Consider the following 13,590-nt stretch of genomic DNA (forward strand, 5'->3'; position numbering starts at 1 on the left):
TTTTTTTTGACGTGGAATGAGTTGGAGAGGAAATTGAGAAAAGCCTTTTAAATAGGAAGAAAAACAGCGTGTTGTAATATACCACTGAATAAACCACTGAAGGGGAAAGGGTAAACATATTTAAAATAATATTTAAACAGAACCGTGAACAATCTTATATGCACAAAATACCAATGGGGGGAGGGCCGAGAGGGACCACCACGAGTCACGTGAACAGGGCAAAAGGTGGATGGCAAGGAGATAATGGGGGCGGGGCGAAAAGCACCGCGATACACCTGGACAGAAAGTACAGGATGAGACAATGGCACACGTGGAGAAAGGAAAAATAAATGTTTTTTTTTTTTTTTTTTTTTTTGGGGGGGGGGGGTGGTGGGGTGGGGTGGGGTGGGGTGTGGATTTAAAACGTTAGACAGAGAGTATTATGTTCGGTGTAGAAGGGAAAAACTGAGAGCCAAGCAAAACACGATGTAGGGGACTTAAGTTAACAAACACCGACAAGGGTACAAGGCCGCACACGAGGCGCAGAACAGGATTAATTAATTACGAGTTACAGGAAATTCAAACCAAAACTAACTATAAACAAACAATAAAGCATGGACGATAAAGTAACGAGTTGAAATTTGACAAACACACGAATGAAAAAATAACCACTTTGGATGCCCGGAGAGAAACCAAGCCTCCAGGTCGGAAGCTTCAACAACTAGGCCGCGTGGTCCGAGCGCGGCACGAGATACTCGACTATTTTTTACAGGTATGAAAGATTAACCCCGATAAAATTTCCGAGGGACACTTAAAAGGTACACACACGTAAGATAAACAGTTTAGACAAGAATACAAATGTGACAATGACAGCTTCGAGCATGCGCGAAGATCGTGGAACAGCTTCGAAAATCCGTGACCGCCCCGATCAAGATCTCGCGAGATCACGAGATCTCGGCTTTGTCACGTTTGCAAGCACAAGAGACGCCAGGGAGGCAGAGAAGAATTGGAATGGTAAGGATTTGGAAGGTCGGACCATAACAGTAGGGAAGGCATATCGTAGGCGTCGAGAGGTCTACAGAAGAGGACCACTTGGCGGTAGTTTTGGTGTTGGCAGCAGCCGATATTACTATGGAGGCTCCCAGAGTTACGGCACCTCCCGAAAGAATGAATGTCAGAGCACTGGCCGAGAAGGAGACCGCCAGTCAGGTAATGGCTGGGACAAGGGGTCCCACCATAACTGTTAGGAGGCTGGAGAAGTTGAAGCACTATATACGGTGGAGCCGCCGAGCCGGGGCTCCTACACGGACTAACCGTGAACGCCACGTTCTTAAAGGCGTCCAGGTAGTGAACTTTCCTGCATGGACTAACCGTGAACTCCACGTTCTTAAAGGCGTCCATGTAATGAACTTTCCTCCCCGGACTAACCATGAACTCCACATTCCTTAAGGCGTCCACGTAGGGAATGCTCAGCTGGGCCTCCCGAAAAATTGCTATCGAGAGGTTTAACTTTGGGGCTTTGGTCACCACCTCTTAACCGTCATTCAAGAGAAACTAGAAGTGGTTGACGCTTGGTCCAGAGGGAATTAATCGAGGGGATTGTGTGAAATTTTGTTGCTTTATTTTTAAGTGGTAACTGTGCCCGGGGGGAACTGATGATTTGGGGGTGTGAGTTATCTGATTTGTTTATCCAAGTGGGCCGGCAAAGAAAGTTTTCGCTGGGTTCAAACTTTCTTTCTTGAAGGGGGTGGAGTGTTATGGATTTATGTGAATTTATGTGAATTACTATTCAGGTCTTTGCTTATTAATGTGTAGTCGATTAAAGGTTGTTGTGATTAAAGGGTCAGGAGCCCTTCTGGGGAAAAGGAGACCGGAAACGGAAGAAGAAAAGACATGAGGTTCGGGAGAAGCGGCGATCTTCTTCCTCTTCCTCGCCCAGCGCCAAGAAGAGCGGTATCGATATTGAGCAGCGTGGGGAACGCTGCGTTTGACAGCCCGTCTGGCGAGAGGAGTTACCTGGGCGGGGTAATTACCCCTTTACACGTCAAGTCGCCGTGGGTTCGTGCACGGAACCCAGCGTCCGGCACAGTTCGCCTCCCCGTCTACAAGGACGCGTATGGGTCGCACCTTGGGCCTCACGCGCGTTGCAAGCCGCGCTTGGTTTTGCCCCGTTGCTTGGCCAGGAGGTGTGCGCTGCAGCAGCTGTCCCCGGTACGGGACGTGCACGGTGGAAGCACGTCAGGAAGGGTCCGTTCAACCGCCCACGGGCGGAGATCGAACTACAGTACAGGAGTACGGAGACATTGTGAGAGACATTGACCATGGAGGGAGTCGGGAGTGGGGCTCACGTGAGGAATGTATAAGATGGCCATCTTAGAGCTATGGTAGATGAGTTTACATCTTAGTGATTGATGGTTGATTGTTGATGGTTGTTGATTCCTTGGGGGAATATATTATTGATTACTCCGGATCCTTGGTGTGGGGTTTCTTATGGACTGGAATTCATATTGATTGCGTTACGAAAGCGTATAAATCATATATCTTTCTGGCGGGGTGCCTCCCACGGTCCGGGGGTCACCGAGACCAGGTAGTTACCGGGAGGACCACGTAACAATAAGAATCAGTGGTTGCTAGAATATGGCAGCATGCAAAAAAAACCGCTATAAGTGACTGTTTGAATATTTGAAATACAGTTTGATCCAGAGGTAGGTGGTGTGGTCGTACTGGTCGGTGGACATGGTATATTTCAGGTAAGATGTGCATGATTTGATGCATTATCATATCATGGAGTGTGTAAGGAAAGTTATAAATATATGATAATACATTAAATCCTCCAGCGAGTAAAGTTGGAATAAGTGATGTTGCATTGATGGGTTCACTGACTGCCTAGACGCAACTGAGGTTGTGGATCTACTGATGTACTATCTATTGATTTGGATCCATGATCGAGGTTGTGAATCCGCCGTTTGGAGAGCTCCTGGGCTGAAAGGATCGAAACCTCGAGGAAGAAGAACGTGATGATCCGTGCAGTCGGGAAACTAGTCAATTGCTCACAGGTTAAGGTTCTTACTTTAGGTAGAGGAACTATGTTTGAGGTTTACAATTTAAATAAAGGTGAACATGGGATGTTGTGAAGTTCACATCATTTACAGCAATCCTCAAAATTATATTTAAGGTTAGGAGCAACCAATACTGTGCAATTAATTAAATGCATTTTTACCTCCGCCTCTGGCTGGCTGCTCAGACTGACTGTCTAAAGCAGTCAGTGTATTTGTGAGCTTTATAAGCTCACATAAGAGCTTATAACTAACTCGTCGATCAAATTTAAAGAACTTCATTTTTCTTTAATGATTCCAATCGTATTTCCTGTTGCAGTTCAATTGTCATGTTTCTAAGCATGTGAAATCAAGTCAAAACGATGTAATTGTTGGAGCAATTATTATGTACAGGTGTTCAAAACTATTTTGTCATATATTGACTATAAGTATAAACAAATACTTTGTAAAAAACAATTATTCACATGCAGACTGAGGCGTGAGACAAAACAGGCCTTGACTAGATGAATGACCTCATGGAACCCATTGGGTACCGGCAGCTCCATGTATTGGTGGACCTTTTTCTCCACAGTTATTTCGGCACTTTAAGGGAGGAATCCCTTCCCCCCCACTTTTTTTTTATTCAATGGAATGCCATCCCATCAGTTATATTAATGCTTTATCCTCTAATGGTGAGCATCATAAAACAAGGAATGATACACTATGTTCCCCACCTTTGGGTGGTTGTCACTCTCTCTCACACACACACACACACACACACACACACACACACACACACACACACACCTACACACACCTACACACACCTACACACACCTATATTATAAAACTGGAGTGTCTGTCCATCTGTCTGTCCATCTGCAAACTATTCTCCCAGTTATGGGACTAGCCCTGATAAACCTTCTGTGGAATGTTTTTGGAATCCCAGCGAATGTCTTAAGGTAGGTGGGAGGTGTGGAAGAATGTATACTTTAATTCTCCATTTTGTCGTGGTTTACATGAAGCATTTATTTCCTTCAGAGAGGGAGAAAACCATCTCGGCATGACTTTAACACGGATACTTATCAGGTATACACGGATACTTAAACACATCAGCAGTTACAGGACGAAGTCATCCAGTTCATTATTCTCCCCGAATCCTTGTACACAAATCATTTATGAAGGCTTCAGTTGTTTATCTGAAGATGGTTGTGTGAGTGTGAGTTTGAAGTTGCAAGGCAGGAGGTTGGGAGGAGCAAGGTGCAAGGGGGGCCTTGTGGAGATATCAAAACTGACATCACACAGTACTGAGACAACAACATTCTCCAAGGCCCGCATTTCCTAGATATTAGTTATAAACATCCAGTTCTCCCTCTGTAATCCTCGGCCAAGCTGCCTGACATCAAAAGGACACAGCCTTGAGTTGCCCGACTTACTGCCGCCTGGCTTGAGAGCAAAGTTTTTTTTTTTATGACTCCCTCATACTTCCTGCAGCAAGTTTGGCTTTTATTAGGACTGGCTGCAAATTATTTTTAAGCTCGGTTTTAGCTACAACCGATCTGGACACAAGCTTTGATCAATAGTTGAGATTTAATTTTCACACAGAGGTTTCATATATTCCTCAATCAATTATGATTGTGTTTTGATTTGTATGAAACTGCTCCTGATTCGGTAGTAAACACATTCACGGGTTCAGCAGAAACATTCCCTGGTTTGATAATACCTCAATACAATTATGATTTTGATTTTCCACCCAAACGACGCTGCTTTTATCCATCGTATGGTGGATTGGAGGTTTAATAGATTTCTCAAAACAATTATGATTTTGGTTTTTCAATCCAAGTACGAAGTGTTTTGTATCTGCCCTTTATCTCCAGCAGATTAGTCTGTATTGATCATCGTGTCAGAATGGCATCTACATTAATTCACCTCTCAAGTGTTTGTACCATTGTATTTTGTTATACTAATGCTATAGTATTAATTTGTGATTGGAATTTTGCTGTTTGGAATCAAAATATTGAAGGAGCTGGGGCTCCCACGTCGATCGGAAGAATGGACGCGACAAAAAGCTGGAATTCATCCGAGTTGCTTTAATCAAACCAAACACTCAGGCACTCTGAAAAGCCCGTTTATCGGGCAGCAATATATATACATATTATCCCGGAGCGTTTGCCCAGGAAAGGCGAGAGGGGGCGTGGCCCAGCGTCCCGACCGAGGCCTGGCAAGTTGAGGGCGAGCCTGCCCGGGCGTCCTGGACGAGCCCGGCATGGTGATCGCTCCGCGTCCTTGATAGGTGCAAGGCGATTGTGAAAACCCAGCGGTAGCCGCTACAATATAGAGATTGAGTTGAAAGGAAATTATGTGAGGGTTTCTATCCATGACATTTAGTCTAGTAGGAAGACTAGGTCCCCCTGCACCCCCCGGAGATATACTTCTAATCAGTGTTTCTAGATTGGAAAAAATGTGTAGAAAATGACTAGCTATGGCCCTAAGCTGAAAAAATGTCCCACATACCATTTTTATGCAAATTACTGCTGCCATTATCAAAAAAACGATTTTTGATATATCTCAGCCAATATTGCAGATAATTGAAAAATGAAGGTGTCTAGACCCATGTTTTGAAGGGCATAGATCATGATAGAACTATTCATAACATGATTACATGTGTCTATGGTATACTAGTATGCATATTAATGCTGTAATTACAAAATAATCAGTTTTACAAATGATAAGGATACGTTAATACTGCAGATAACTTAACATGGTACATAAGGGGTCTAAACCCAGGTATTTTCAAGGTTAAATGTCAACAAGATGCTCCTGAGTCTTGCATAGGGGCGGGACATTGGCAGTAACATTGGTACCACTCAACTTTTCTTCCCACCATTGACTTTGTATTGCGAGAGATTTTCACTTGCTTATTTAAAGGTTTCTCACCCAGCCCACGTAAAATCTACCAACTCCTGCTGTTAACTCCCAAACATATTTTTTTATGTTATCCAATCACAGTGCAGAAATGACAGACTAGAGATCCAAATTAGTGCTGCTATAGCTGCCATTTTACATTTCCATCCATGTAACATGCGCGCTCGCGCGCTCGTATCAATTGGTAATGTCGCGCGCTCGTATCAATTGGTAACGTTGATGTTATTGAATACCTCAGTTGAAAGTTCAGTCTTCCATTCCATCTGTGTGTTGTTCTTGGTATTCATCCTCCAATCTAGCCAGGTAAGATGCTAACTATAATGTTACTCACACTCTTGACTTCAGTTTCTGCATGAAATCATAAACAGGCAGAATAACAGCTGAGCCAGCTAGCACCATGTTAGCTAACGTTAAAGCTAGCCTCATCTATGTACAGTATGTTCCTAATGTCGGTGTAACTTAAACTTTTGTTAATGCCAAACATGAGACATATCTGTTGACTTCTGTATATGAATTGAACCAGAAAGAGGCACGACAGCTGAGCTAGCTACAGTAACTTAGCACAATGTTTCATTGGCCTAGATAGCTAACGTTAGTGTGGAAGAATTTAGATGTTTTAGCTATTAGCACTTTTGATGCCACTAAACATGGTTTAGTCAGCTAAAAAGTACCCTAGTGTAGAACATGACTCAGAACCTCTGTTACCTCACTGAAAACTCAGAGCCTCCTTTCACAGGCACTTTTAACATCATTCGTGATTTCTTATTTGTCATTTAACAGTGATGGTAGACATCGACAGCAAGCATGCCCAAAAGAAAACGGAGTGTAGAACCTGCAGCCCAAAGCTCTCCTCCTACATGCATCCTTCATGTACCATCCATGTCTGATCATGGGGATTTCACGCCCCTCCGTAAAATTAAAGGATCTGCTTCAGAAAAACTGCAACTGCTTCAAAAGATCCGGGATAGACGTCTCAACCAACCGCATGACTCCCCATGTCGTATGCAATCAGTATGTGATCAGATCCTGGCAACTCTTCCTGATGACCTAGAAAGAGTAGGATATCACAGCAAGTGTTATAAGCACTTTGTCCGCCACTTTCATCGTCTGGGAGATGATACAGAACCAGGGCCATCAACCTCATCATGGCATCACTCTCCTCGTAAACCAGGAGGTTCTGCTGAACCCATCTTCCCGCCAGAGTGTATATTTTGTGAGAAAGTTGAGACCAAAGATGCTCATCGCAATACTGAGAGGCCTACAACCTTCCCATCCTTTAAAAACAAAGAAAATGCATGGGAGCAAATCGAAACACGGGCTGAGAAAATGGGTCTCTATCGACTCCATCGAAAGGTGAAAAACAAAGACCTCTTTGCATGTGAGGCCAAACACCATCCGTCATGTTTTAAAGCTTTCCGCACAGCATTCTACAACTATGAGCGTGCGATTCACAGAGCCGAAGCACCAAAGGAGCAGGCTTGCATGTCAGCCGCCCATGAAAAGGCATTCAACTGAGTACTGGAACACATTCAAACCCAGGTCATCCAGCAGAATAAAGTTCTACAGCTTTCTTCCTTGCGCTTGCTCTATGTCGAGGAACTGAAACTGAATGGATATGAGAACTCAAATTATCGGTCAGAGAAACTACTGAAACGCCTACAGAATGACCCAATCAAGGAGCATATCCACTTCACGAAGGTTGATCATGACAAATGTGATGTCATTTCTTTCTGGCTTGTGCACAGCTCAAACATAACAGTTTCCAATGCTCTCGCACGAGCATTCACACTCGGAAGCACAAACAAGAACCAAAATGTTGCCCTCCAACTTCGCCAGGGTATTCTACAGGCTTTCAGAGAGTGTAAAGACCAACCATGGCCACCAACAGCTGAAGACATGGAGCTCAATCCTGAAGACATCCTACCTCCAGACCTTGTCCGCTTTCTCAGCGTGCTAATGACTGGCAAGGAGGGCATCGAGACAGAAAAGGTGAAGCGTCTGGTCTTCTCCATTGGACAAGATCTGTGCCGTGCAGTGTCAGATGGAAAATGGAAGTTACCAAAGCACATTCTCCTCTGTGTGACTGTAAGGCACCTGTTCCGAAGCAAACAGCTCACCACAATACTACACAGGCTTGGACACTCTGAGAGCTACGATTTCGCCTTGGAGTTGGAAACTGCTCTCGCCAAGGTCCTGGATGAAGTCTCAACTTATCGTACACCACAAATTGTGACAGGAGAGGGCAACCTTGTATTCCACTGTGAGTGGGACAACTTGAATAAAACCACTACCAGTGTGCACGGCAGCAACATTGTAAACAGTGCTGGAGGAATCATGGTGCAGGAGGTCAAGCCCGGGTTCGAGAGCAGCAAGGACCGAATGCTACCTACCATCAATAGGTCACAACAGCGTAGCCTGAAGGTCGACACACCAAAAACTCTCCCACCCTTGCACTTTACTCGCGTTGGCCCGAAGTTCCCTGAAGGCTCATCATTCACACCGCCAGCAGAGAATGACACAGTCTATGCCACTACGATGCAAGAGTACTACATCTGGCTCTTCATCAGATACATCGGAAGCTGTGGCCTGCAGCCTGTGCCTGGGCTAGGGGGTTTCACCTCTGCAACTGGTTCTCCCCCACCCAGCAAATCAACAGTCGACTACTGCACGCCTATCCACCAACCGATCACAGACAACGCAGTTGTTCGTGAGCTACTGAAGCGTTCCGAGGCAGCAACTGCTGAGGTGGGTCAGAGATGAGTCCTGAATACATTTGATCTGGGTGTCTGCATGAAAGCCCTTCCCATCATCTGGCGCTGGCCAAATGAATTTGCTAGTCATGTAGTAACGATTGGACCCTTCCACACATCCATGAACTTCAAAATGTTCCTTGCAAATGACGACAACAAAAAGCAGATGTGCCAGCTTCTTCTGAAAGTGTGGAGTGGACAAGAGGCAGCTACCAGGCTGGAGAGAACAGAGATGGCTGTGCTGATCGTGGAGGGGAAGGCCCACCAACTTGCCTCAACGAATGGCAAGGTAAAATTGAAAGCCCTTCGTGAATGGCGATTCAATTTGTAATTTTTCCTGAAAAAAAGGTGATTACCTGTGATGTTTGTCTAGATCTGAAACTGGCAGTGACTGGTGATTGAAATGCGGTGCCTTTTTGTGTTTCAGGTCGAGGTACGTGAACTCCCCACGATCTACAGCAACCAGGAAGAGACTGATACCAGGGTGGTTCTGTACCTCCATCATGCTGCTACCATCGGATACAAGAACGCTGTAGTCAGAACACCGGACACAGACATCCTCCTGATCCTGCTCCACCATGCCCACAACATCAAGCTGACGGTGTACCTGGATACAGGGTCAGGGAAGCATCGCCAACTTGTCAACGTCTCTGAGCTGGCAGAATCCCTGGGAGAGGACTACTGTGCCACTCTCCTGGGGTACTATGTGTTCAGCGGAGAAGACTGCACCAGTGCCTTCAAAGGGAAGGGAAAAGTCGGGCCCTTGAAAAAGCTGGAGAAGAATCCCAGGTTTCACAGGGCATTCGGTGAACTGGGTGACAACTGGGATGCCAACCCTGAGGTGGAGAGGCAGTTAGAAAAATTCACCTGTGTGATGTACGGCCAGAGTCGCGAGTCATCAGTGGACATTGTCCGTGCCAAGCTGCTACGAAAAATGGTGGGAGAGGACAAGACCCTCACATCCAAGTCCAAGGTTGATCTGGCTCGCCTTCCTCCATGCCAGTCTGCCCTGAAGCCGCACATCCAGCGTGTGAACCACCGCGTAGCATTGTACAAAAGAGCCGATCAACCTATCATCGAAAAGCCAAAACCTTATGAGGAGCAAGGATGGATAAGGACTGATGAAGGACTGTTGAAACCAATGTGGTCCAGTGGTCCCATCCTACCAACCTCACTGGTGGATCTTCTGAACACAGGAGAGCACGAAGAGGAGGAGGAAGAGGAAGGAGAAGAAGAGTTTGACTCTGACGATTTCGATGAAAATGATGATGACTGACTCAGTGTAGAATCACTAATGCTAATGATGTTTATCTAAAACAAGCAAGAGAAGAGTGGTCACATTGAGTGCTAGGACTATTTTGACAGTTGTAATATTTAGAAAAATAAAACTTTGTGTTAACGTCTGTGTAGACGGACCTTAATATGAGTCTATTATTTCGTAAAACTGTGATTATTTTGTAAATAAAGCACTAATTAGCATACTAGTATACCATAGACACATGTAATCATGTTATGAATAGTTCTATCATGATCTATGCCCTTCAAAACATGGGTCTAGACACCTTCATTTTTCAATTATCTGCAATATTGGCTGAGATATGTCAAAAATCGTTTTTTTGATAATGGCAGCAGTAATTTGCATAAAAATGGTATGTGGGACATTTTTTCAGCTTGGGGCCATAGCTAGTCATTTTCTACACATTTTTTCCAATCTAGAAACACTGATTAGAAGTATATCTCCGGGGGGTGCAGGGGGACCTAGTCTTCCTACTAGACTAATTCACGGATTCGCCATTTGCAGTTTCACCATTGTCTGGGTAAAGAAATATGCAGCTGCAGTGTTTTGTCCAAGTCCTTCACAAACTGGTTGTCCATGCCTGATGTTCGACTGAAGGTGGCACATGAATGTGGAATTTATTTCTCCGTGGCTTGTCATTTGCCGCTTTTCTGCCCAAGTCCTTCACAAACTGATTATCTATGCCTGACGTTCAACTAAAGGTGGCGCAGGAATGTTGAATTTATTGGTTCGTGGTTTAGCATTCGCCGCTTCCGCATTGTGTGTTTCCATCCGACCTCCCACCCATTCGTACCACGGGTACCATTCTAATATACACAATGTCTTCAGAAACATCCATCTCTGCAAGGACAAGTCTATACCTGTGATATTTGTGGTGGACGTTGTGGGTCCTGCATTGGACTATACAGTCATCTTACAATGCACAATGCTTATTGAGTATGCCAACGAAGGGAAGAGATTCGTCGAAAACGACTCGCACCATCATCATCATGTTCCTGTTGAGATCCATACTACGTGACGGTCAGTGTAATGTACTGGTTGGGGTCCTGAAGATATAATTCTGTCTGAATGAGATCCATATACATATGTGATCAAGTGTCCAACCAAGGTAGCATGACTTGCTTCAGGTGTAGGTCACCAGTCAAATCAAGCACTTGTTGCACAATTGCCTCAACGTTGGATTTCCCTGTCAACACAATGTCCATGGTATGGGATGACAGTGATGCAATTTGAGCACTCAAATTACTTAAGAAGCAGATCTTTGACATGTCTGGCTGCTTGTACACAACAACGACTAGTATTGTTCTTACTGGAAGTCTTAGCAAAACACCTACACTTTGTAAATCTGTACAGTCTGTTAGATAAGTTTGAATATCAAAACTGTGCTTTCATATAAAAGGCACCACACTGTTCTGTGGCTTTGGGAATCATCTTAAAGCCGACTTGTTTGTTGCAACTTTCACATGAGTTGCAGTTATACAAAGAACAGATGGTTGTTGCAATGCAGTATCAGCCTGTATGTCACAAGCATGGATGCATATGTAACCTGTGAATGTTTATGTGGCCAATTAGAACAAACTCTGGTGCTGAGGACAGTTCTGTTATGAGGAATATATCTGTGTAATATGAAAGCTAAATATTGAATGTTTTTTTAAATATCATGTACACAAGCCAATTTACCGAGATGGTCGCCATGGCAACATAATTCAGCCAATCACAGCCAAGATCTAACAAGGTTGAGATAATGTCATCAGGAATAGATATCTGCAATATGAAAGCTAAATGTTGAACGGTTTTTCAAATATCGTACATGGATTTTCGTACACAAAAGTACATGGACGAATGATCGGTTGTTTGGACTGAGCTCATTTCAATGTCCCTGTCTCCAACCTTGACAAGCCCTTCAACTCCCCCTACCCCCCAAAGCCTCAACCTCTCCCTTCTAACGCTGATACATCTTTACTCCCATCCTCCTCCCACTCATAAAATCAAAAAGGCATTCCCACTTTGAAACAGCGGAGCATGTAATTCTTTATGCTCCACCATCATGCGATCACCAGCTTCACAGAAACCCATCAGTGGCCTGTTCAACTCACAATTTTAAGAGAACATAGTTGGAAATAATAACAAACCTGCGTAACCTCCACAGTGAAAGCGCTGCTTGAGAGACCAGGGCTCTAAAGGGTTCTAAAGGGCAAATTTTAAAGTTCTAGTGGGTCCTAAAGCGCAATTCTAAAGGGTGATAAAGGGTAAATTCTAAAGTTATAAAATATAAAGGGTAAATTTTAAAGTTCTAAAATCGAATGGGTAAATTTTAAAGTTCTAAAATATAAAGGGTAAATTCTAAAGTTCTAAAATATAAAGGGTAAATTCTAAAGTTCTAAAATCTAAAGGGTAAATTCTAAAGTTCTAATGATTTCCTAAATTGGTTGCCATAATATAGAAATTGTGGGCGGAGTCAGACAAACTGTCCAACCAATGGGTGGAGCTCGCACGCAGGCATGGATGGACGGATGCACACATGGCTCCTTTTATAACATGGATATATGTAACATTGGAAGGATGATTTTACAAATTTGGTACCAATTTATCAATCTTCGGGTTATCTCCCTCGTGGAGGAACTGTTTGACAGCATGCCACTTCCAAATATCCAGCTATCAGATTCTATCAAATCACCAGCATGGAAACCATTATTTAGATGAATGTTCTCTTCAATTTGTTCTTTGAGGCACAAGACAAAATATAGCCATTATTGCATTATACATTTTGACTTTGAGTTGGCTAAAATGGAAAGCTAATTTCAAGATCAGATAGCTTGAAAACCGTTTCCTGGTCAGATACATTGTGAAAAAAATTAAACCCACAACATTAGCCATGTTTTGCTTTCTCTCATGAAATAAATATTGTTAGATTTCACAATTACTTAAATTACTGTTAAGAGTTATAACCACACCGGAATTACCACTTGACCACACCAGAATAAATAACAAGATTGTGGCGGCATAATAGTTAGAGCACGCACTATAATCATGGGAGGTTTAGGGAATATTTAGTTTAGTTTAGGGAATTATAAATTATTAGTTATAAAGTTTAGGGAATGTAGAAAAAAGGCACTATAGGAGATGGATATTTTTTTGGGGATGAATTGATTTGGTGAGCAAGTCGAAAGCAGCCTTTTAAAGAAGAAGAAGAAAAAGGTGTTATAAAATATGACGGAATACATAACTTGAGGGGAAAGTGTAAACATTGAAGGTTAATAACAGTGAAAACTATCTGGGGAAATGGGGGAGAAACACGTGGTCGAAGAACGAACGAACGAATAAGAATGAATAAACGAATGAGAACAGAGAAGGAAATGAGGTCGGCGTTTTGATTGCGACCCCAGTTGAGTCATACCAAAGATTTTTTTTAATGGTACGTGCTGCTTACATGCTTTGATGCTTAGCATTTGGAGGTTAGAGCAAGAACAAACCCCATGGGTTGGCATCACACTGTGGGGGAGGAGGGTTTCCCTTTAATTACCCCCCACCTATTCTGGAGATTAAAGTTGCTTTACCCAGAGTGCTCTTGGAAGTTATGTCACTTCCCCCATGGCCAGCGGTT

General features: G+C 43.6%; 2 protein-coding genes across 2 annotated transcripts in view; both read left to right on the forward strand.

The window, feature by feature from the left end:
- LOC137423229 (sodium/potassium-transporting ATPase subunit beta-1-interacting protein 3) overlaps positions 1 to 13,590 on the forward strand; it is a 763,631-nt gene that overhangs the window by 39,059 nt on the left and 710,982 nt on the right. The gene's annotated exons all lie outside the window — the stretch shown is intronic.
- LOC144891092 (uncharacterized) lies at positions 8,811 to 10,110 on the forward strand. The gene is made up of 2 exons (XM_078773478.1): positions 8,811 to 8,978; positions 9,117 to 10,110. Exons 1-2 carry the CDS (start codon positions 8,811 to 8,813, stop codon positions 9,963 to 9,965), a joined length of 1,017 nt encoding a protein of 338 aa, XP_078629604.1. The 3' UTR covers positions 9,966 to 10,110.

Source organism: Myxine glutinosa, chromosome 3 (genome assembly GCF_964187855.1).
Source record: "Myxine glutinosa chromosome 3, kmMyxGlut1.1, whole genome shotgun sequence".
NCBI lineage: Eukaryota > Metazoa > Chordata > Myxini > Myxiniformes > Myxinidae > Myxine > Myxine glutinosa.

Coding starts and splice junctions, on each gene's coding strand:
- LOC144891092 (XM_078773478.1), top strand. CDS start 8,811: ATGAACTTCAAAATGTTCCTTGCAAATGACGACAACAAAAAGCAGATG. Junction 8,979..9,116: donor TTGCCTCAACGAATGGCAAG/GTAAAATTGAAA, acceptor TTTGTGTTTCAG/GTCGAGGTACGTGAACTCCC.